Source organism: Mastomys coucha, unplaced genomic scaffold, assembly GCF_008632895.1.
Source record: "Mastomys coucha isolate ucsf_1 unplaced genomic scaffold, UCSF_Mcou_1 pScaffold16, whole genome shotgun sequence".
In the NCBI taxonomy this organism is placed as follows: Eukaryota; Metazoa; Chordata; class Mammalia; order Rodentia; family Muridae; genus Mastomys; species Mastomys coucha.
In genome coordinates this window covers 82,620,415-82,643,149 of record NW_022196898.1, presented here as the reverse complement: position 1 = coordinate 82,643,149, position 22,735 = coordinate 82,620,415, and the positions used below count along the sequence as shown (strand labels likewise).

Genomic DNA, 22,735 nt, shown 5'->3' with positions numbered 1-22,735 from the left:
AATTAACAGCAAAATAATTTAGATTATGTGTAGTGATGAAAGGCAAAAACTGGAGCTCTTAACAGGGCTGGGAAGATGGCTCAGCAGAGGATCTGGGTTCAGTTCAAGGCCCCATGGTGGCTAGTAACCATCTGTAACTCCAGTTCAAATGATCCAACACCTTCTTCTGGCTTTGGTGGGCACTGAACACGTTGGGTGTGCAAACACACATACAGGCAAAACACATAAAATAAAAATAAAAAAAATCAATAAAAATAAACTTTCAAAAGTTAGGACTTATGGGCTGTCTCAGCAGTTATAAAAGCACTTGCCACACAAGTCTGGCATCTGATCCAATGCCCAGGACTCAGGACTGAAAGGAGAGAACAGGGGATGGAGCTAGTGGTGGAGAGAACAGAGCTAGGACGGACTGCTCGTCCAGAGACTGAAAGTTGTTCTTAACATTCATAGTGGGCAGCACACAGCTGCCTGTGACTCCAGCTCCACACCTAACGTTGTCTTTTGGGATCTGAGGGTAACCACATACATGTAGCACACATACACATAAATAAAAATTAAAATAAAAAAGGAGGGAACCAAGTCCTCTGTTGTCCTCTGACCTCTACATATGGTCTGTTCATGTATGCCATATCCTCTACCCCTACCATATCTGCCACAGTAACAATAAATGAAATAATAAAGTAAAAAATAAAGGGGCCAAAAATAAAAAGCAAAACTCTCTCTTCCCTAATGGCAGGACTCTAACTGCTTAGATGCTGGCCCAGTGGATTGTAATACCATAAACAATTAGAGCCTGTTACTGGCCCCTCATTCTAATGGTCAGTTTTAAGGACAAGTGATCTTTTTCAACTTATGACTTCAAGATAGTGAGTTTCCCTCCTGAACTCTATTAAAATACAATTACATATATATGGCCCAGGAGTCAAGGCCAAATAACTTCGCTTAACTGCTACATAAAAGGACACACTCCCTCTCAAGAGTACAACACTTCTTTTTGAGACTTATCTTGCTGTGCTTTTTGCTGGTAAATACTTTTATCTATATGCCTCAAGGTTTTCCTGCCAACAGTATGGTCAATGTTCAGAGATTTTTATAAGAACAATGGGAGAGGGCTAGGGAGATGGCCCTGTTAGTAAAATACTAGGTGGCAGGCCTGAGAAACTGATGTGGATCCTCTGCATGAAAAGAGCCAGGCATCTCTAGTTCCTGGCCTGAGAAGGAAGACACAAGAAAGATCTCTAGACCTGACTGGCCAGTCAGCCTGGCCAAAATGTTGAGCTGCAGGCCCAGGGGAAGATCCCGTCTCAACAAATAAAATGGAAGATGATCAAAGAAAACGTCCAATGCCAACCTCTGGCCTCCACACGCACATGTCCACATGGCTACACATGCACACAAGTACACACTTAGACACAGAAACACACAGAAGAGTGGGAAACAGAGAGAAAGAGAAGAGAGGCGAGAGAGAAGGTTTATATAGTGAGCCTGAGAAATATATTCTTACCTTATGGGGATGACAATCACAGATTTTATTCTTATCTTAATTTTCTGATTTTAAAAAAAGGAGACAGAGTCTAGCTGGCCTTGAACTCCTGGGTCATGTGATCCCCTCCCCTTCTCCTAAAATGCTGAGGATGTCAGCACACTACCAAATCCAGCTCTTTCCACACCACTTTTCAAACTAAAACCATCTTAATGCTTCTATAATACAGACAACTGAATTTTAAATACTGTAGATAATCCAAGCATTAATTAATGCCTGTGGAAATGCTCACTTTTGAAAATATTTTTAAAGCTAAGAATTCCAAATAGCTCTTTTGAGACCTGATTTTCTTGCTGTGTTGTGCACCCAATTCTGTAGTTGTTATCTCCCTCGACAGATTTTCAACAACTACATAAATATGCGGGAGGGCACCTATCTTCCCAGTGAGCATGTCCTGCATTACAACAGCACCTTCTGGCATTCTCACTTTGGCCACTAGGGACTTTGTCACCTCACTCACAGCTATTTGGCTGGAAAGCCTGATGCTTTCTCCACCTGACGCCAGCCACCAGCGTTGCCAATTCCCCAAGCTCCAGGAGGGCCAAGGGGTCACTCCTCCTCCAGGCCTTGTCTAGAATTGTGCTGTTACAAGACCATGACTGCCAGAGCCACCATGGCCACTGACACCACTATGCCTCTTCAAGCCTAGAGCACCGGCTGGGAATGTCAGGAAGGAGCTTCTGAGATTCCAAAATGAGCAGCAGGTGGTGACCTCAAGCAACAGTACACTGCTGAGAGTACAAGCTGGGTTTGAGGGACTTCGGCTGTGACAGACTGACTTCATAGTGTCCATCAACTGCACAAAGAGGCAACCATCAAGAGATAAACTCCTTTCCAAAGACGAAAACTGTGTCTGCCCATCCAACTCTGAAAAAACAGAGTGTCCAGTTTCTATGGAAAGCCATCTGCAATTTCATCCATCCAGAGTTCCAGGGGAAGACGCAACTTCCTTTGCAAATCACTTCAGCTCCCTGGACTGGACAAAGCTGAACTCTAGGTACCAGTTGGTTTCCCATCTGTTTCCCCCAGGAATGCTTCGAGCATATTGTCTCTTCAGGGCCTCTGATCAACTGGAATTCCAGTGTACTCTCCTTGGCTGTGTGGATCTAACACTTACTGTGCTTAGGTCACCCTGGTTCTCAGCAGTGGTAAAGCCTGGGCACTACCAGCACCCATAATAGCGTGGCCTGTAGTGATATGATGGTGGCTCCTCCCACTTTACTGAAGTCTGGGCTCTCTGTGGGCCTAGTTTCTACTCTCACAGTGTCTGCCAAGCTGGTCAAGAGCAAATACTAGCTTGTGAATCTGAACTGGTGCATTAAGATTTCTGCCTTACCGGGCAGTGGTGGCTCACGCCTTTAATCCCAGCACTTGGGAGGCAGAGGTGGGCAGATTTCTGAGTTCGAGGTCAGCCTGGTCTACAGAGTGAGTTCCAGGACAGCCAAGACTACAAAGAGAAACCCTGTCTCAAAAAACCAAAAAGATTTTTGCCTTAACACCACCAAAAGGGCACATTGTTGCCCCAGCTTTGTATGTTTGAATTGTCTTAACACCAAGCAGCATGTTATTAGAATGGTAAACAATATACATTTGAAAAACACTTAGTCAATCAATGTATTAGTAACACTATTAATAATACTGCTTATAATTTACCTAGTGAAAACTGGCAAGATTCCAAAGCGCCAAAACTAGATCAATGCCAAAGATGAAGATAAACTAATTAGAAAAGTTCAGCCCAAAAATGAAGTCATTTTGTACTACTTGGGGGTTTTTGGAGAATTTGTTGTATTTTTTAATTTTTAAGAGCTCTATTGGAGCATCTGGCCTGGTCAGGATGAGCTTTCTATGAAGGATAGAGAGACAGCAAGGCACTGGGTAGTACATATAGAGGGAGGGTCCTCAACCCAGCCTGAAGAGCTACAGAAAGGGTTATCATTGTCTCATTTACCGGAGGAAAAGACTATGCTCAAGAACGTGTTGAATCCAGTGATGGCCACGATATCATCCATACTGCTGGCAGCCACTAGTAAGGTTGGGATGCCTTTCTCAACACCATATCCATTCTCTTGCAACGTGAGCATGTTGGGGACGACAACAGCAGGAGAGACAGCGCCTAGGACAAAACTGAAAGGCAGACTTTGAGAACCCACCTGTCCTTCTAGGCAACGGGGGCTTTGCTGTGCATTTCACAGGACATCACTATACCTTTGCGTGAAAGCCACTTCATGGTGATGGGGCACTCACTGTGCATGTTATGTAGTGCTAGGTGAAACTTCACAAAGACGTATCGTAAGAAACTGGACTGAGCACAAATTGTAGGGCCTTTCCCCTATCCTTACATCATTTAAAATGAAGATATCGATAGAATTAGAAAATTCATAACACAACTAGCAGACAACAGGAGACGCCTCAAGGGACAAGACACCAGTATTCCAAGTATAAGTGGCAGAGGAGGATTTCAGAAGGAAAACACAAAGCCCAATGTGTCTACCATTGCTGCAAAAGATAGGTTACATATTTAAAGGCACTCTAACCACACACGGTGATGCTGTAAAATAACTACGTGGTGGCTCTACCATTTCATAATCCCACCAGCAAAACACAAGAGATCCAGTTTCTCCACATCCTTGCCAATATTATACATCCACGTCAGCCTAATGTATGCACAGAGATATATTTTTTAACTTTTGTTTTCTAATACTTAAAGATGATAAGCATTTCAGATGTTTGTTGGCCATTTGTATATTTTCTGTGGAGAAATGTCTTTGGCATGCATGTATGCACACACACACACACACACACACACACACGCACGCACGCACGCACGCACGCACGCACGCACGCGCTCGTGCTTCTTGTGAAGTCATAGAGTAAGTCTCTTACTCTATGTCCCAGACTAGCCTTGAACTCAGAACAACTTTTCTGATCCAGCTTTCATTCTTTCTTTTTTTTTTTAGATTTATTTATTATTATATATAAGTACACTGTAGCTGTCTTCAGACACACCAGAAGAGGGTGTCAGATCTCATTATGGATGGTTGTGGGCCACCATGTGGTTGCTGGGATTTGAACTCAGGACCTTCAAAGAGCAGTCAGTGCTCTTAACCGCTGAGCCATCTCGCCAGTCCCCCCCACTCCCATCCAGCTTTCTAAGTACTGGAATTATAGACACAAGGTCCCATACCTAGCTAAATAACTTCTAAAAAGTTGAGTTGAAGAAATTCTTTATATAGTGAAGATATTAAGTTCCTAGCAGGTATATGCTTTTTACATATGTACAACTAATATTGGATACTGTTTCATTATCTGAGAAAAAGCTTTAAAAGTATGATATAGCCACCTTGATCTATATTTGCTTTTATTGCAGGTAAATTCAGTTTCATACTCAAGAAATCATTACCAAATTCTAACCTGGGAAGTGAGAACTCCCATTGTTCAGAGACATGTTTACAGAGGCAAACCCACATGGGGTGTGGCTGTTAAGTGCATCAGACTTTATTAATCCAATTCATAATTTCTTAGGTTGTATTTGCTGGGGATACTGTAACATCTGCAGTGACGACTACAATTCTCACAAAGGCAATCTGCTGCATATTATGTTAGAGGGCTCATGTATCTTTCTGTGAAGGAGATTTGAAGCTATTCTTTGCTTGTTTTGAGACAGAGTCTCTTTCTATAGCCTTGGCTGTCCTGGAATTTGCTATGTAGACTAGGCTGGCCTTGAACTTTCAAGAGACCCTCCCATCTCTACCTTCCGAGAGCTAAATTAAAGGCATGCACCACTACACCTGGCTATGGTTTTCTATTCTACTAGACAATTTGAAGGTTCACTGAGTAATTAGTTGTTAAAAAAAAAAAAAGGGGGTTGGAATTTTCCCAAATCTTATATGGCTTCCTTTACATATCATTTTCTATGGAGAGCTTTCTTAACACATATCTTATATAAGAATCCAAATCTAAGACTCTGCTTCTAGAAAACTTTGGGTATCTTGCTTAGTAATAAAAGTGCCCTTTTCTCTTTAACACATAAGTAGCACAAATAGAATTCTCCAGTTATTGCAAAGTCTAAAATATGCAAATAAGCAACTATTAAATAATGTGAGATTTGTACCGTCCTCCCATTTTGTTTTCAGAAGATTAAATGCTACATGTGTAAGTCTGCTTAAATAGGTAGCTTAAACTTATGTCAAAATATCTGCAGCAGTTTGTCAATAAAGTTTAGTCCTTTTTTAATCAAAAAAAATAATGTGAGATTTGGAGAAAAAGTTTCCTAGTTTGGTTTCTATTTCTATGATAAATACCATGACCAAACTTGAAGAGTTTTTTTCTTTTTATAGTAGATCGTGAAGGTAAGACAGGGCAGGAATCCATTTCAGGATTGAAGTAGAAGCCGTGGAGGAGGGCTGCTTCCTGGCTTGCTTTCCATGGCTTCCTCAGACTACTTATGTATATAACTCAAAGCCATCTACCCAGGGTGGCACTGATACCAGTAGGCTAGGCCCTCCTATATCAGTCATCAGTCAATCTATGCCCCATAGATTTGCCTACAGACCAATTTGAAGGAGGCATTTTTTCTTCAGCTGAAGATGTTTTCTTCCTAGATGACCTCTGTTTATGTCAGGTTGACAAAAACAATTTACCAAGAAAAGTGAGCCCTTGTCAACTTGACACACAAATACATTACTATTAAACCATAACTTTTCCTTTCTTGTTTATCCCCAAGATTTCATATTATGAATATCATAATATAAATAATATTCCAACTTTTAAAGTCCCAATATCTTTAAACCCCACTTTAGAGGCAGATGAAACTGTGAGTTCAAAGACTACTGGTCTGCAGAGTAAGTTCTAGACCACCTAGGACTACCTAGTAATCTCTTGTCTTTAAAAAGATACACTTTAAATATAGTCTCTTGTGCTGCCCATGGTGGTGCACACCTTTAATCCCAGCACTCAGGAGGCAGAGGCAGGCAGATCTGAGTTCAAAGCAAGTCTGGTCTATATAATGAGTTTTAGGACAGACAGGCCTACACAATGAAACCCTATCTCAAAAAATCTAAAAAAGGGAAAAAAAGTTCAATTTTTTAAAAATATGCAAAATTTCTCTAAAACTCCAAAGTTTCTTTGTGGTCACCTGTACAATAAAATAAAAAAAAATAATAAAGAAAAACAAGTTAAATAATCCTTATTCTAGAAGAGAAGAACTAGGGTACTGTCACACTCAAACCAAAGCAAAACTGAAGTCTAACAGTGTAAAAAGTCCAGTTCTTGGCATCTGGAATCCACTCACGATCCTCTAGGCTCCAAAAGGCCTCACAGCCCCTCATCACTGGCTCTGCCATCTACAGCACACACAGCATGTCTGGTAGGCTCAGGCTGGCTCCATGCCATCTGTCTGTCCCTGTTCTTGGCAGCCATCCTACAGTTCTGGCGTTTCCAATATGCAGTTCTCTCACAGGCTGCATCTTTACCAGTGGCCTCTTTCAGACCACATGTTCCCAAGCTTCAGTCTCTCCCCATGAGCCCTCCGATTCTGGGGTTTCCACTGCAAACTGAACCTTCACCATTGGCCTCTCTTGGCCTTTTACAGTGCCAAGCTTCTCTGCTCTCCACAGCCCCTTCAAGTAAAACCACCACCGCCTGGGAAACTCTTACATATTACCAAGTGAAGCTGTCTGCAATGAGATGCAGCCTTGGCCCTCTCTGGACCACAGCTTCTGTGTGCTGAGCTTGCACTTCAGTGAAGCAGGTCTCTTCTTAATAACCACTGATTTCTCAGCCCCAGTGAGTGCACCCATTAACCTAGTAAAAGGCAGAGAACAAAGGTTTCATTTCAATGGTTCCAATCTCTTGTTAATCACATTGATTCTTCAGCTCTAGCTCATCAGAAACCACATCATCTTAATAAAAAATATTACATGAATAGCCTAGGTAGAGTCTTTGCTTCCCTTTGAAACTTTACAAGCCAGATCTCCATCATCTGTATCCCTTTCAGCATCCCATCTCCCAAGATCCTTCAACAGTTCATCAAGCTCTGAGCACTCAATGGCTTTTCTAGCCCAAAGTTTCAAACCCCATCCACAAACCTTCCCCAAACAATACAGTCAGGTTTGTCATAGTAACGCTCCATGATACTGGTCCACATTTCTGTCCTAATTTGGTTTGTACTGTTGTGGTAACCAAAAGCAGCTTGGGGGAGGAAAGGGTTTCATTTAATCTTCAGCTTGGGGGGGGGGAAGGGTTTTATTTAATCTTCAGCTTGGGGGAGGAAAGGATTTCATTTAATCTTCTGGCTCAGTCCATCATGGAGACAAGTCAGGGCAGGAACTCAAGGCTGGAACCTGGAGGCAGGAGCTAATGAAAAGACAATGGAGGAATGCTCACTGCTTGCTGGCTTGCTCTTCATGGCTGGATGCATCTCTTTCTTTATGGTGCTCAGGACCATCTGTCCAGGGAGGTCACTGCCCCCAGTGGGTTGGTCCCTTCAATATCAAGCATTAGTCAAGAAAATACCCCCCGTAGACTTGCCTACAAGCAATCTAATGAAGGACTTTTCTCAACTGGTGCTCCCTTCTATATGACCCTACTTTGTGTCGAGCTGATAAAAAGCATAACCTGTATAAGTTATGAAATATAAAAGTTTGTATCAGAAGAAAGACACACACTGTACAGGGAGTAGCCAGAACCCTACTTTTACTACAGATGTTTCCTAAATAATAAAAATATACAGAATCTGTCAATAACACTCTAAGTAAGTATAGTCTCAGATATCAGCAATTCATTTACAAAATGTAAAATCCAAATAGACATAGCTCAAGGGTATATTATGGCAGAAATAATTAGCAGGCAGAATTTTCCATTCAGTTCTATAAAAGTCTATGCAAACAAACTCTGGGTACCAGACATACACGGTGCACAGACATTCATTAGGCAAGCACTCATAAAATAAAAATAAAAGCAAAAATCCACGTTAAATGCACAAATATGTGTGTATGCACACTACATTTTCTATAGAATAGCAATGGGTAATTGAAAGTTAAAAAAAAAAAAAAAAACAACTTTGCCAGGCCTGGTGGTACGCACTTTTAATCCCAGCTGTAGGAAGGCAAAGGCAGGAAGATCTCTGTGAGTTTGAAGCCAGCTTGGTCTATAGTGAGTGTTCCAAGACAGCCAGGGCTGTTACACAGAGAAACCTTGTCTCGAAAATACAAAAAGAAAAACAAAAAACAAAAAAATAAAACCAATTTTATAAGAGCATCAAAAACACAAAAATACTTAGGAATTAACCTTGAAAGCTTGTATCATATTTATACTAAACACCTGCAAACTATAAAACATTGATTGAAAAATTAAGTAAGACTCAATTAAATGGATAGGTTAGGTCACTGCCATAGATTCTACACTGTGTGAGTTAACCAATTCCAAATTATCTATAGAGTCAATTCAATCACATTAAAAATCCAAGAAGCTATTTTTAAATAATTGACAGACTAATCTAAAATGAGCATGAAAATGGAAAGAATTCAGAACAAATAATCAAATCCTGCGAAATGCTAAATAGTTATTATATATAAGTATAAACAGTGATTTTCTGGCAAAGCTGTTAGAGTGCAGTAACCGGTGCGGGAACAACTGTAAAGTCCTGCAGGAAAGCAAGGCAGGAGCGCCCTGCCCCCCCCCAGCACACAATGAGGACTGACTGGTGGTGGCCAGTGCACTGGCCTAAGCCTGAGAGTCTGTATTAGGAAGTCTGTGATATCACACAAACAGAACCAACCATGAAAGAAACAGAAAAATGAAATCAAATTTTAAATTTCCCCTTTGAGACACTGTTAAAAATTAATGGGGAGATTAGGAAGCCACAGGTCAACAGAGACAGAACAGAGCCAGGCAGGAAGAAAAGATTCATGAACTTGTGGTGGTGCACAGGGGCAGCTGATATGTGGTATTATTGAGCACTCTTGAGTGGGTGGTGCGTCTTTTCCCCACCCATACAGAACCGTTAGGAAATACATATTGAAGTGACATTTAACCATTTCGTGATACATGTGTATTTCTAGGTCTCATACTCTATATCACCACAGATCACTTTACCTGCCTATTTAAAACAAACAAATGTTTTGTTTTGTGAACTTTAAAAAAAAGAAATCTGAGCCAGGTGGTGGTGGCACATGCCTTTGATACCAACACTAGGGAGGCAGAGGCTGGTCTCTGAGTTCATCAAGACTGGCCTGGTCTATATTTCAAGATGGCCAGGCTACACAGAGAAACACTGTCTCAAAAACAAACAAACAAACAAATCTGAATGTTTTCCACTTTCAACTTTTTAACTTAAACATTTTAAGTCTTTTCTTCATTTGACAAGTACTGGAAGAAACAAAAGATGAAAATGTAGTTCCCCTCAAATAATATTCTAATTACCTTAGTATGCTTTTTGACTAAGACTTCTTATCCTGACTTGAAATGTCACCTTATCAAGTGTTATTCACACACGCATAGTGCTGAGCATGTAAGCCCTGTGTTCAGATGACAATTACACTCAGTACAGCTTGTGTAACTTGAGGTGATTCATCTAACCAGCCCATGACTGTTTTTCCATCTGTAAAACTGAATTAATGTGAGACTGAAGCCATTGTGACAAACAGAAAGAGGAGCTAACATGTGAGAACCTCACAGAAGAATCAACAAATTCTTCAAAAATGTTCATTCATTGCGGCAGTAAGTATAGGAAATAAAGCGAGACGCTAGCCGTTTCCCATGGGCATTTCTGGTGTTTGAGATGGGAACAACTTCTGACTGGAGAGACAGGGTCCTCTTCTTCTGATGTGGCACTGTCACTTGGAGAAGGTGCCAGGTGCTTCCCCTGCTCAAGGCAATGAGGCCTGCGTGCTGTATCTGTAAGTTAATAGCCTACAGACAATTTGAAACCACACAAGTTACAGAAGAATGAGAGGTCTCATACTGCTCCTACATTATCCCTATACTTAAAGGCTAGAAGAGAGAAAAGGATGACTTAGAGAAAACAGGAAGAAAGGATTGTCACGTTAGGGACTGCTGTGAACTGAACTGTGACCCTGTCCTCACAAATCCACAAACCAAGCTGACCGGCAACGAGGCTGGATTCAGAGAGAAAGCCTTTGAAGAACCAGCAACAGTTAAAGGCAGTCATAAGTTAGGTGGACCTGGATCAAAGAGGCCCAGTGCCTCATCAGAACAGGAAGAGACCACAAGGATGTCTACAATGAGACGACAGGCCATGAAAAGGCACAGAAAGATGGTGGCAATCTGAAAGCCGGATAGAGAGGCTGCCAGAGGAATCAAATCTGCCAACACCTTCATCTTGGCCTTCCAATCTTCACAACTCTGAAGATTAATTACATTCCTGTTCTTTTAGTCACTAGTTAGCTACCTATAGAAGGAATTAAGAAGCAAGTCACATATTAGAATGAAAAGTCAGATTGTATATCCTAGATGAAAACCATTGCTCACGGTCTCTAGAACATAAAGAGAAGCCGGAGAGGTGCTCAGTGGTGAACAGCGCTGGCTGCTCTTCCCAAGGGGCTGAAATTCCAGAATGTACAAGGCAGCTCACAAGCACATGCAACTCCATTTCCAGGGGAGCTGACACCCTCTTCTCACTTCTGTGGATGTAGCATGCATGTAGTGCACAGATATACATGCAGGCAAAACACTCATACACATAAAATAAAAAGAATATAAACATCATTTGAAATTCAGTAAGAAATCAAGGAGCAACATTTTTAAAACTGGCAAAAGACTTGACTGTCATTTTAACAAAGCGGCTCTATGGGCAGTTCTAGTACATAAAGCAGTGCTTAGTGCCGGTGCTTATCAGAGAAATAAAAGCTAAATTCAAAACAGAGAGCCGCTCACGGTCTCTAAGAAATGCTGTGAGTGAGTCAGCAGTATCAGTGCGGTAACTTTCGACTGAAGAGAAAAGCAGAAAGCAGGTCAAGTGGCTGTGCTTTAATTTTATAAGTAATAAAAACATGCCGGAGTGTAGCTGAGTGACAGAAGACTTGCCTCATATACTTGAGGCAATGGGCTTGATTTCCAGCACAGATACATGTATGTGTGCATGTGTATGTATATATGCATGTATGCATATATGTATTAGGGTATTTCATAATAAAAGTTTGAAATTCAATATACTTGGCAATGAGTATGCAATGGGTGATTGTTTTAAAATCTGGCTGGAATGTGTACGCGGATGTGAGAGTTAATGAACTGAAAATGAAAACAAGTTATGAGCCATGGGCAGTTCTTCCAACTTGAGGGACTTTAACAAAAGGGAATGGATAACAGAGGAGTTTGATGGGGCTCTATGCTGACAGAAAAGGTTGTTTTGCATTTTAACGCTCTGAGAATAGAAGCATGCCCATTAATAAAATCTCTCACGTATATAATAAAGACATGTGTATGTGTATAAACACATATGCACACACAATAAAATAGTGTACGAAAAAGAGGTCATTTGACATACTAAAACACACAGACCCACACCAGAAGTGGGAATAAGATGAGGGACTATACGCCATACTATACTACTTGACACTATAGACTGAGGAACTAAGAATGTATGAGTAACTGATAGCAGATTTTTTTTTTTTCAGATAGGACCTTGCTGTGTACCTCTGACTGGCTATTGCATCAGCCTCCCTAGTGTGGGATTGCAAGAGGGTGCCACAATGCCCAGCAGCATTTGGTAGACATGGAACATGACTCTGTCTCTGATCAGCTGATTTTTTGAGAATTCTTGCTCACCCCTAATAAAATGATTTTAATGAAGAACTTGGCTATACAATATTCAGGGTATTTAAAGCTTTCACCAAATACACTTAACTGTGTAATTTCATGTTATGAGGGAAGGAAAAAAATATTACCCTAATAGGAACCCCCATTGCCAAGGAAAGTTCATAATGAAGTGGGAGAAAAGAGCAGCTGAGCACGCCTCTAGGAGGCATGGACCAAATGACAATCGCAAACAAACTCCCTTGAGATGCTTCAAAGCCTGAAACAGAAAAGGCTGCATTTAGATCAATTACAAAGGCCAACAAGACAATTAGTTAAGCAAACATTATAGCACACCATTTCTTTGAGGGTTAGCAGTTCACCCTTGATAAAGTGCATTTATAGTCACTGGTAAAGATTCACTTCTCTAATTATCTCTACCTTCTTTAATTTTCCCATTGCACATTACAGTGACAATATCCCACTGGATTTTCCCCACCAGTTAATTGGTGGTGAACTATTTAATAATAATAATAATAATAAATACCAACATGCCAAAAGTAAAAAAAAAATCAATATATTTCAAAAGGAAAAAAAATTCTATTTTCTTTATGGCTCAATCAGCACTAGTAATTATTTAACCTTTTGGTATAACTTCACTAACTCTATATATACACTACCCACACTTATTTCTGTAGTGACAACTCACCTTTCAATAATTCAAACACATTTCTGATCTCCAGATTATAGTATTTTAAGAAATATTTTAAATGAGCTTTAACAATAATATAGAGTTAATCATGACCATATTTATATATAATCATAAAACAAACTATTGAAATTTTTTCTCTCTCTTTGAAAACAGAGGGAAAAGGAAGCTTTTATAGGATCACACTGTCCTTTGTTAACTGGCAGTAAATCGTGTCTGGGAAGCCTCTCAGTTAGTTCCTAGTGGTCCTGCCTAAGGCACAGCTGTTTCTACACACTCTACTAAAGGTGATCACTAACAGAGATCTTACATCACAGTGATTTATCTCCATATAAATACTGATGGCTGGAAATAGACATTATGAAACCAACATTTGGTCAAGTCTTTGATCTTTATCCTAGTTTTACATGTAGATTCTACTAGGAATAATTATACCCAAAATCTTGCTTCTTTTTATTTCTATTATTTTCTAATATGTAAAAGAACTTTTACTCAAAATTGAATAGGAAATTTACCTGTGGGTCCAGTCCAAGCCCAGCTCGTATTAGGATAATAGTAAGGGCAGTGTTTCTTAAAGTTGAAGACCATGTGGTAGGAATATGGACAAATTCATAAATAATTGGAACATTCCTGATGGTGAAACCAGCCAGTAACATCCCTAAGGCAGGAGGGAAGGAAGGGAAAAGAACGTAGAAAACATGTATCTGAGAGAATATCTGATTAAGCTGTTTTTTCCAAGACAGAAATGTGGGGTAGGTTACATACAAGCGGGGTGCATGGGTAAAGGAATGCAGAGCAGATGTGGTACAGGTGTGGTGTGGGTGTAGTGCGGGTGTGGTACGAGTATGGTGCAGGTGTGGTGCAGGTCAGATGGTGGAAGACTTCTTGTCTTTGGCAGAGCCAGGGGCTATGAGAAGGTTTTATAAAGGAATTGGCATAAGAGTTGCAGTTTTTATGTGTTAAACTGGAAATTAGCCAGTGATTAAACAAACCACAGAGACAAGTAAGAAGGCTAGGTCGACTGGGCAGTGGTGGCGCACACCTTTAATCCTAGCACTTGGGAGGCAGAGGCAGCTGGATTTCTGAGTTCGAGTCCAGCCTGGTCTACAGAGTGAGTCCCAGGACAGCCAGGGCTATACAGAGGAACCTTGTCTAGAAAAACCAAAAAAAAAAAAAAAAAAAAAAAAAAAAAAAAAAAAAAAAAAAAAAAAAAAAAAAAAAAAAGGCTATGCCATTGTTCATGGAAAAGTTGGAGACAGAAATAATGGAGAAGTGGGTAAAGAGTCAGTAAATATTTAGAGAGATTTGGATGCAAGAGTATCATGGCTATGTTAAGAGGTACTGAGATAATCTCTTCAGACGATGGTTTGCCTATTTAGACATACTGGTTACATAAAAGATAGGAGACCTCAGAAAAAATGCTCCCACTAGCTTTCCTGTCCATCTGCAGATCACAGAGCACTAAGATGGAGGAGCGACGTACAGGAGTGGCAGATCGGCATACACAACGGATGCTCACGCAGCTCACTCAGTACCCACAGGGCATGGGTGCGATACTTTAGTGCCATGACACGTACAAAACTTCAGCCTTTTCTAAATTTCCTTTCTTCTAAAATGCATTTTAAACTAAGCTTACAATGAATTAAATAACAAACCAACATCAATAATATATTCAGGATCTTCAAATTACTTTTAAAAATAGACTATAAAAAAACTGTGTGTGGAGCATAAATCTATATGAAAGCTATATATTCATATACAGTAAATGCATATAATTAGAAGTTAGATATGCATTATTAAATAATATTATATAACTAGCTCAAAAATGTTCAAAATTTACAAATCCTCTACAAAGAATACAAATGATTATATTATACACTTACCAAGAAGAGGAGGGAGGGGAGGCACTACAGGTATTCTAATGACTTCTAAAATTTTACCCCCAAGGAAAGCACTGTAAAAAATAACTATAAGTCCAAACATATTTCCACCAGGGAGAACATCCTGACCTCTAAGGGCCCAGAGTAGAGTCCATAATACAATGAGTGCAACTCCTGAAATAGAAAAAAATTACATCTATATAGATATAAATACATGTACCAAACATAAATTTTATTAACTATATTAATATGCAGACTTATACAGGTACTCACAATGTCGATTAATATTACATACTGGTATAACTGAAGGATAGTTGTTAAGATATATTTCAGAGACTCTATCAGTTTATAGGACAAGTCTTAAACAATTTTCTGAAAGCATTTTAAGGGGCCAGGTAAAAGTGCTTGCCATAAAGCCTGATGATTTATGCCAATCTCTGAAACCTATGTAAATATTGGAGGAGACAATCAGAACCCTCTCCACCAGACTGTTCGCTAAACTCAGCATATGTCCCATGGCACATGTGTCCTCTCATTACACATGCATGCACACACATACATGTGCACAAAGAGAAACAGGAAAATAAAACATTTCAAACTCTATGTGAATGTTTTTCTTTGTAGTGCTGGAAACGCCACCTATGGCCTCACATGTTGGGCAAGATCTCTACACTCAATGGTATCCCTGAGCTCTGCAAGGCAGTAAAGACTTCTTGTAATAGCTTAGCATTTGTCTGTTCTTTCTTGTCTTAAGGTAGGGTCTGGCTTTGTCACCTAGGCAGGCTTCCAAATGTCCTCTTGCCTCTGCCCCTAAGAGCTATCATGATGGCCCACACCATAATGCCAAATCATTAAGAAATGTCATGACAATATGTTGAGATTTTCTTAAGATTTAAAACAACCTGACCTGCTCTGATACACATTTTCAACTAAATTCATCATCACAATGGCAGAGCAAATTTTTTAACATGAGCAGGTTAAACCCTTGTACTAAAAAAGAAATTATTCAGGTAATATTTTTGTTGTTGTTGTTGTTGTGTGGTTTTGTTTTCTTGAGACAGAGTTTCTCGGTGTAACAGCCCTGACTGTCCTGGAACTCACTCTGCAGACCACACTGGCCTTGAACTCACAGACATCTGCTTGCCTATGCCTCCTGAGTCCTGGGATGCAAGACCTCCACCACCCAGCTATATATTTTTTTAATAAGTATTAGAAAGGGCAAAGCCTGGGGCAAAAATGAACCTGGATATTGTGAGAATAATTATAAGGTACTTTATGAGCAAGAAGTGTTGGTGGACAGGGTTGAACCTGGATATTGTGGGAATGATTATAAGATACTTTATGAGCAGGAAGTGTTGGTGGACAGGGTTGAACCTGGATATTGTGGGAATGAGTATAAGGTACTTTATGAGCAGGAAGTGTTGGTGGACAGGGTGAGTAAATACTTAAGTGCAGAAGTATTGGTGGTACAGAGCTCGGGAGATGGTTCAGCATGCAGGAGTGTTTGCCATGCACTTCTGGCTGCTTGAGCTTGATCTCCAGCATCCAAGTCAAAATGCTGCAAGCTGTAGTTTACATCTAATTCCAGCACTAACACTGCTGTGGGAAGGTGGGGGTTGTAGGCAGGAGAATGGGCAGGAAGTTTGCATAGGCAGTGCAGAGCAGAAAAAAGAAGATACCTTATGCCAAGAACAAGGTAGAAGAGAGAAATGACTCCTCTCGAACTGTCCCCTCGCCTGAACAGAATGTCCCTCCAAATCATCAAGTGTCTATCAAATAAGTTATGTAACAGGGACACAGGAAACCCATGAGCAAATAAACCAAACAACAATGACAACACATACAAACAAAAGATGTTAGGTGCTGGAAGCCAAGTGATAGAAGGATCTCACAGTTCAACAAGGGGCAGCCTGACAGAAAAGGTCTTAAGAACTGCTTTTGAGGCCTGCCTGGTCTACTGAGTGAGTTCCAAGACAGCCAGGGCTACACAGAGAAACCCTGTCTTGAAAAGCAAAGCAAAACAAAACAAAACAACAAAACAATTCCTAGCTTGGGGGCTGGAGAGATGGCTCAGCAGTTAAGAACACTGACTGCTCTTCCAGAGGTCCTGAGTTCAGTTCTCAGCAACCACATGGGGGCTCACAACCATCTGTAATGGGATCGGATACCCTTTTCTGGTGTGTCTGAAGACAATGACAGTGTACTTATATAAAAATAAATCTTAAAAAAAAATTCCTGGCTCTTGCCATATATACTTCTTCTAGCATGCTAATATATTCCTTCTAGCACAGATATGAAATTTATTTCACAAAATTTTATTAGTTCCATACTTACTGAATAAAAAAAGCACTTCTTTTTAAATTAATCTATATATTATTCTGTCCAACATCACACATAGAATATTCAAAACAAAGGAGCAAGGCCTAAGTGAAGAGGGTGGGGTATGAAGAAAATCAAGCATGCTAGGTCCTCATGGGACACACACAACACAACTAAAGCAAAATTAAATAGCACCAATGAACACACAAAAATCAGTAGGCTTTCTACATGCCAATAGAAAATATGCTGAAACCAAATCACAAAAAATAGTTCTACTCATAACTACTGCAAAAAACCAACCAACCAAACGAACAAAAAAACTTGGAATAAATCTAACCAAAGAAGAAATCAAATAACTCAATCAATAAAATGAGTTACTGAAATGAGTTAAAAGTTCTCAAAAGCTCCCTAACGATCAGAGAAATGGGAATAAAGACTACCTTAAAATTTCATCTTACCCTAGTAAGAGTGGTGCTCACTAAAGAAACAAATAACAAATGCTAGTGTGAATGTAGACTGAAGGCAGCTCCTACTCTGTTAGCAAAAATGTAAAGTAGTCCAGCCAGTGTGGAAATCAGCATGGGGCTTCCTTAAACAAACTAAAAGCCAATCAACCATATGAACCAGCTACATCACTCGGGTATTTACCCAGAGGAATACCGGCCAACATATCACAGAGAGACCTGCATATCCACATTTACTCAGTACTGTTTACAACAGCTGAGTTACGGAACCAACCTCAGGGTCCAGCAACGGAGCAGCGAGGAACAGGTAACAAAATGAAATATATAAGGGACGATAAAGCTGCCATCTGCAGAAAGATGAATGTAATTCAAGACAACTGACTGAATCTCAGAAAGAAAAACAAATGCCACTTTTCTCATTTGTGGATTATAAATTTTTTATAGATAAACAGAATCATATATGTGCATATGATATGAAAGTAGAAACCTAACTGTATGGCGTCACAGGCCAAGTTTGGCTCTAATGTTTCTTTTTTTTTTTTTTTTTTTTTTTTTTTTTTTTTTTGGTTTTTTGAGACAGGGTTTCTCTGTGTAGCCCTGGCTGTCCTGGAACTCACTCTGTAGACCAGGCTGGCTTCGAACTCAGAAATCTGCTTGCCTCTGCCTTCCAAGTGCTGGGATTAAAGGCGTGCGTCACCACTGCCTGACTGCTCTAACCTTTCTTATTTCTTCTCTTCCAATTTCTTTGGATGCCGTTTACTTTCTTTTCTGCTTACTAAGGTGACAGTTTATATTAATTTTACTTATTTTTAATGTTTCCTGAAAGCTTATACTTTATGTACTACTTTGTCATATCCTATAAATTTTGATAAACTGCATTTTCATTTTTATTTAAAGTATTTTTAATTTTCCTTTGAGAGTTCCTCTTTCTTACAGTGTTGAGTGTTGTTTCATTATTAGTTATTTTAGGAATTTCCAACTACCTTTATTATGATTTATTGTATAAGAATATATAATTTTATTCTTTCAATATGGTTTCATAATATAGTTTTGATTTGGAATTTCCAGATAGATAAAAATGTCCATTTTCATCTATTTACTGGTCATTTATACTTCTTTAATTTTATCTGAGAACTATGTGTTCAACTCATCTGTTCATTTGTTGACTAGATTATTTGATTTTGGCATTCAGTTTTTAAAATGTATATATTCTAGATATAATCCCTTTGGCTGTATAACTGGCAGATTTGTTCTCTCATTCTGTAAGTTGTCTCTTCGCTCCATCCATTGTCTGTTGTTCTTTATTGTAGACAGCTTTAAATTTCATGCATTTCTACTGCTCAATTCTTGCTTTACCTCTGGAAACTTTGGTTCTTTTTTCAGAAAGTTCTTGCCTATGACTATATCTTAAGAGTGTTTTCTTGAACATGTCTGGCACTTTCAGAATTTCCAGTTCTGAGATACAATCTCAAGTCATTTTTTACACAGAGCGAGAGCTATGGGCCCAGTTTCATTCTCCTCCATATGGATATGTAGTTTTCTTAGCACCACTGATGGTTTGATGAAGCTGTCTTTTCTCTGTGTTCATGACACCTTTGTAGAAAATTGGATGGATAGAGCTATGTGTGTTTGTTTCTTGCTTCCCTGCCATGATGGACTCTTATGCCTGGGACGTCTCACCAACTCTACTGCACTGATTTATGTAACATACTTTTATAACGACGGGCAGTAGAGTGGCTCCACTTATAGCCACATCACCACAAATAAGGAGCTGCAACACAGCACAGCGGCTTCAATGTCACTAAGTAACATCAACTGTTTAGCACAGTTAACATATAGTCTAACAGGACCATACTTGCACAGAGTTCATCACTGACAGAAAGCCATGACTCAACACATGACTGGAATCATGTACTTGGGGGTTTTTGGTCTTTTTCTCATACAATAGTTATTCATACCACACGCACATAAGGTGTGATTATTGAACATACTGTATTTTTAATAAACTTGTTAGATAAGGAAAATAAAAAGCATTTTTAACCTTCAATCTTTTTCTCCTTTCTGTAGCTCTAAGTTGTTGTCCTGTACACACTTGCCTTCTATCTGAAAATCTCCTGACAGTTGCCAGGGAAATCACCTGACAATAGTGTATCTTCACATTTGTTTTTTTTTTTTTTTTTAATTCAAAAGATTTATTTGCCCTTAGTTTGTGAAAGATAATTTCACAAGGCACAGAACTCTGGGTTGATGCTTGTTTTTCTTCTCAACATTTTAACCCTTCCTCTCCACTCTTCTCACATCATTTATGAGGGCAGAGGATGCTCTTTTTATTTGGACTCCCAGATAGACAGGGCTTCTTCTTTGTCTTCCTCAAAGTTTTCTCTCCGACTACTGAGGTCTTGATGATTATGCTGCTAGGTTATTGACTTACAGACAGGGTCTTTCTATGTACCCCTGGCTGTCCTCTAAATCACAGAGATCTACCTTCCTTTGCATCTCAAGTGCAGGGATAAAGTTGCATTCCCATGTTCTCTTTTTAATGTATTTTTTCCTATGATCTGGTGTCTGACATTTGAGAAAATTATCAGTCATGACTTTTCAAGGATGTCTTTGATTCCTTTCCAGAATTCATCTTTTACCTGATATTCCCAATTTCCATATAATTTTTATAGTCTTCCTTTAGTTCTTGTTTTCCTTTAGTTCTTAAACATTTGCTCATTTTCAGCTTCTTTTTGTCCTTGCTCTAGAAGTTTCTTGTCACATGATTTCATATACAGGCTTTTGCTTGCGCTTAGTCTACTAGTGACCCAATCCAAGTTAAGTATTCATTTCTCTTAATGTCCTCATCTGTGCTATTTCTTCCCTATGATTTTTATCTCTTGGCTTATGTCTTAGTCAGGGTTTCTATTCCTGCACAAACATAATGACCATGAAGCAAGTTGGGGAGGAATGGCTTTGCCATGGAGGGATGTTCCTTACTGGCTTGCCTCCCCTGGCTTGCTCAGCCTGCTCTCTTATAGAACCCAAAACTTCCAGCCCAGGGATGGCACCACCCACAAGGGGCCCTCCCCCCTTGATCACTAATTGAGAAAATGCCCCACAGCTGGATCTCATGGAGGCACTTCCTCAACTGAAGCTCTCTTCTCTGTGATAACTCCAGCCTGTGTCAAGTTGACACACAAAACCAGCCATACAGCTTACAACACTTAAATATTTTCACATATATTCTAGCATATTAGTCATACTTGGTTTAAGCCCACAGTCCCAGAATTCTAGCATCCCCACTCTAATGGTTTCTCTTCCTTCAGAAACTTTGCCATTAAAAAATAGACATAAATTTTAACAGAAAGGTGAGCATTCCCTAGTGTAGAAAAAGACCAGTTATAAATAAGCCTTTGCTAACATGGCCCAGAGTGGAGGTGAAGCACTGCTGGCCCTAAAGCTCAGTCTACTGGTAAGCCTGTGCCTATGTACACTGTGAATACTACAACAGTGTCCCAGATGTTGATTTTTTTTAAAGGTCCTTAATTGCTTCAGGCTAGCCAAAGGATGCTAGAGCTGTGTATTTTCTTTCTAGACATATGAATAAAGGTGGCTGGAATTAAGTCCCCTTCCCTTAAGCTGGCTAAGCAATAGTAAGCTAAGTTAGACTTTAGTACACTTACTGTTTCAGGACAGGGTCTTTTTATGTATCTCTAGCTGACATCCATTTTCTTGAAAACAGGCCTCAGAAAGGGCAGAGACAGTGATGTATTTCATAATAATTGCTCTCTTTCCTCCTGGTTGGTTCTAGAAGTTAAGTTCAATAAAACTGTGGGCCATTGTTTCATGCCTGGGCCTGGCCAGTCTTTTTAACTTGTCTAAAATTAACAGTCACAATTCAGGTTTCCTTACGCTGCTGCTGGTTCCCACAGAGATTTCTACTGCCAATTATGATTCACTACATCTGTTTGCATGTACATATAAGCTTTGGGGCAGTAGTTTAGATCTTTTTTTTTTAAGATTTTATTTATTTATTATATGTAAGTACACTGTAGCAATTGTCAGATCTTATTACAAGATGGTTGTGAGCCACCATGTGGTTGGTAGGATTTGAACTCAGGACCTCCAGAAGAGCAGTCAGTGCTCTTAATCACTGAGCCATCTCACCAGCCTGTAGTTTAAATCTTTATGGATCTAAAGAGACTTAATTTCATTTTTTATTTGCTGTTACATTAAAGCATATGCATGTAAGATCCTTACATACAGAATCAGAAATAGAAAGTATCTGGAATATTATTTTTGAACCTTAAACTTCCAATATTTCTATACTCATGAAACTGATATTATAATCTTTAAAAATCCTTTATTTTGAACAGCTCACAAATAAAAAATGCACTGAAATTAACCAGATGTAAAGTCTGTTCTGCACTGACGTTTTCTATCGTCACACAGTTGTCCGGGTGCTGTAGAGCTTCATTCTGTCCATTCTGTCTTCACATCAATCTGTTCTTTATGACAAACCATTTAGAGGAAAGGCAAGTTTTATGCTTCTACCTAGTTGCTCATTCCATTCACTCTTTTTTTTTTTTAACTTTTATTGCATTATGAGAAAAGTTACATGATTTCAATTTATCTGAATTTGTTAACATTTAAAAACATATTTTAAGTAAATAGAATTGCATCACATTCTTGTTTCTCTTTTTTACCCCAAATCCTCCCAGAGACCCCCTTCAATACCTACAATATCTTGTCATATTCTTTAAAATTTATACAATGCTATAACAATAAAAATGAGTATTATAAAAGTTGTTTGATATAAAACAACAATCAATTTCACAGTCTTATGTAAATGCTTTGTCTACAGCAATACTGAAAATACATAACGTTTTTCTCAATAGAAATTTTAAATAACTCCAAACATTTTAACTGTATATTTGAACCACAGTTTCTTTATCCATTTTTCAGTTGAGGGACATCTATCTGGTTTGCTTACAGTTTCTGGCCATTAGAAATAAAGCTGCTATGAATATGGCATATTAAGTGCCCTTGAAATCATGTAACTTTTCTCATTATAATGCAATAAAAC

General features: G+C 39.3%; 1 protein-coding gene across 4 annotated transcripts in view; it reads right to left on the bottom strand.

The window, feature by feature from the left end:
* LOC116093819 (sodium/hydrogen exchanger 9B1) overlaps window positions 1–22,735 on the bottom strand; it is a 47,935-nt gene that overhangs the window by 11,900 nt on the left and 13,300 nt on the right. For 2 of the 4 annotated variants that reach the window (XM_031375594.1, XM_031375598.1), the window contains exons 5-9: window positions 14,888–15,058; window positions 13,520–13,662; window positions 12,448–12,575; window positions 7,199–7,345; window positions 3,492–3,667 (exon numbers count right to left, since the gene is read on the bottom strand). In XM_031375594.1, the coding sequence (XP_031231454.1) occupies window positions 3,492–3,667; window positions 7,199–7,345; window positions 12,448–12,575; window positions 13,520–13,662; window positions 14,888–15,058 (765 nt within the window). The remainder of the gene's footprint in view (window positions 1–3,491; window positions 3,668–7,198; window positions 7,346–12,447; window positions 12,576–13,519; window positions 13,663–14,887; window positions 15,059–22,735) is intronic. The other 2 variants (XM_031375595.1, XM_031375596.1) reach the window with 2 other exon arrangements.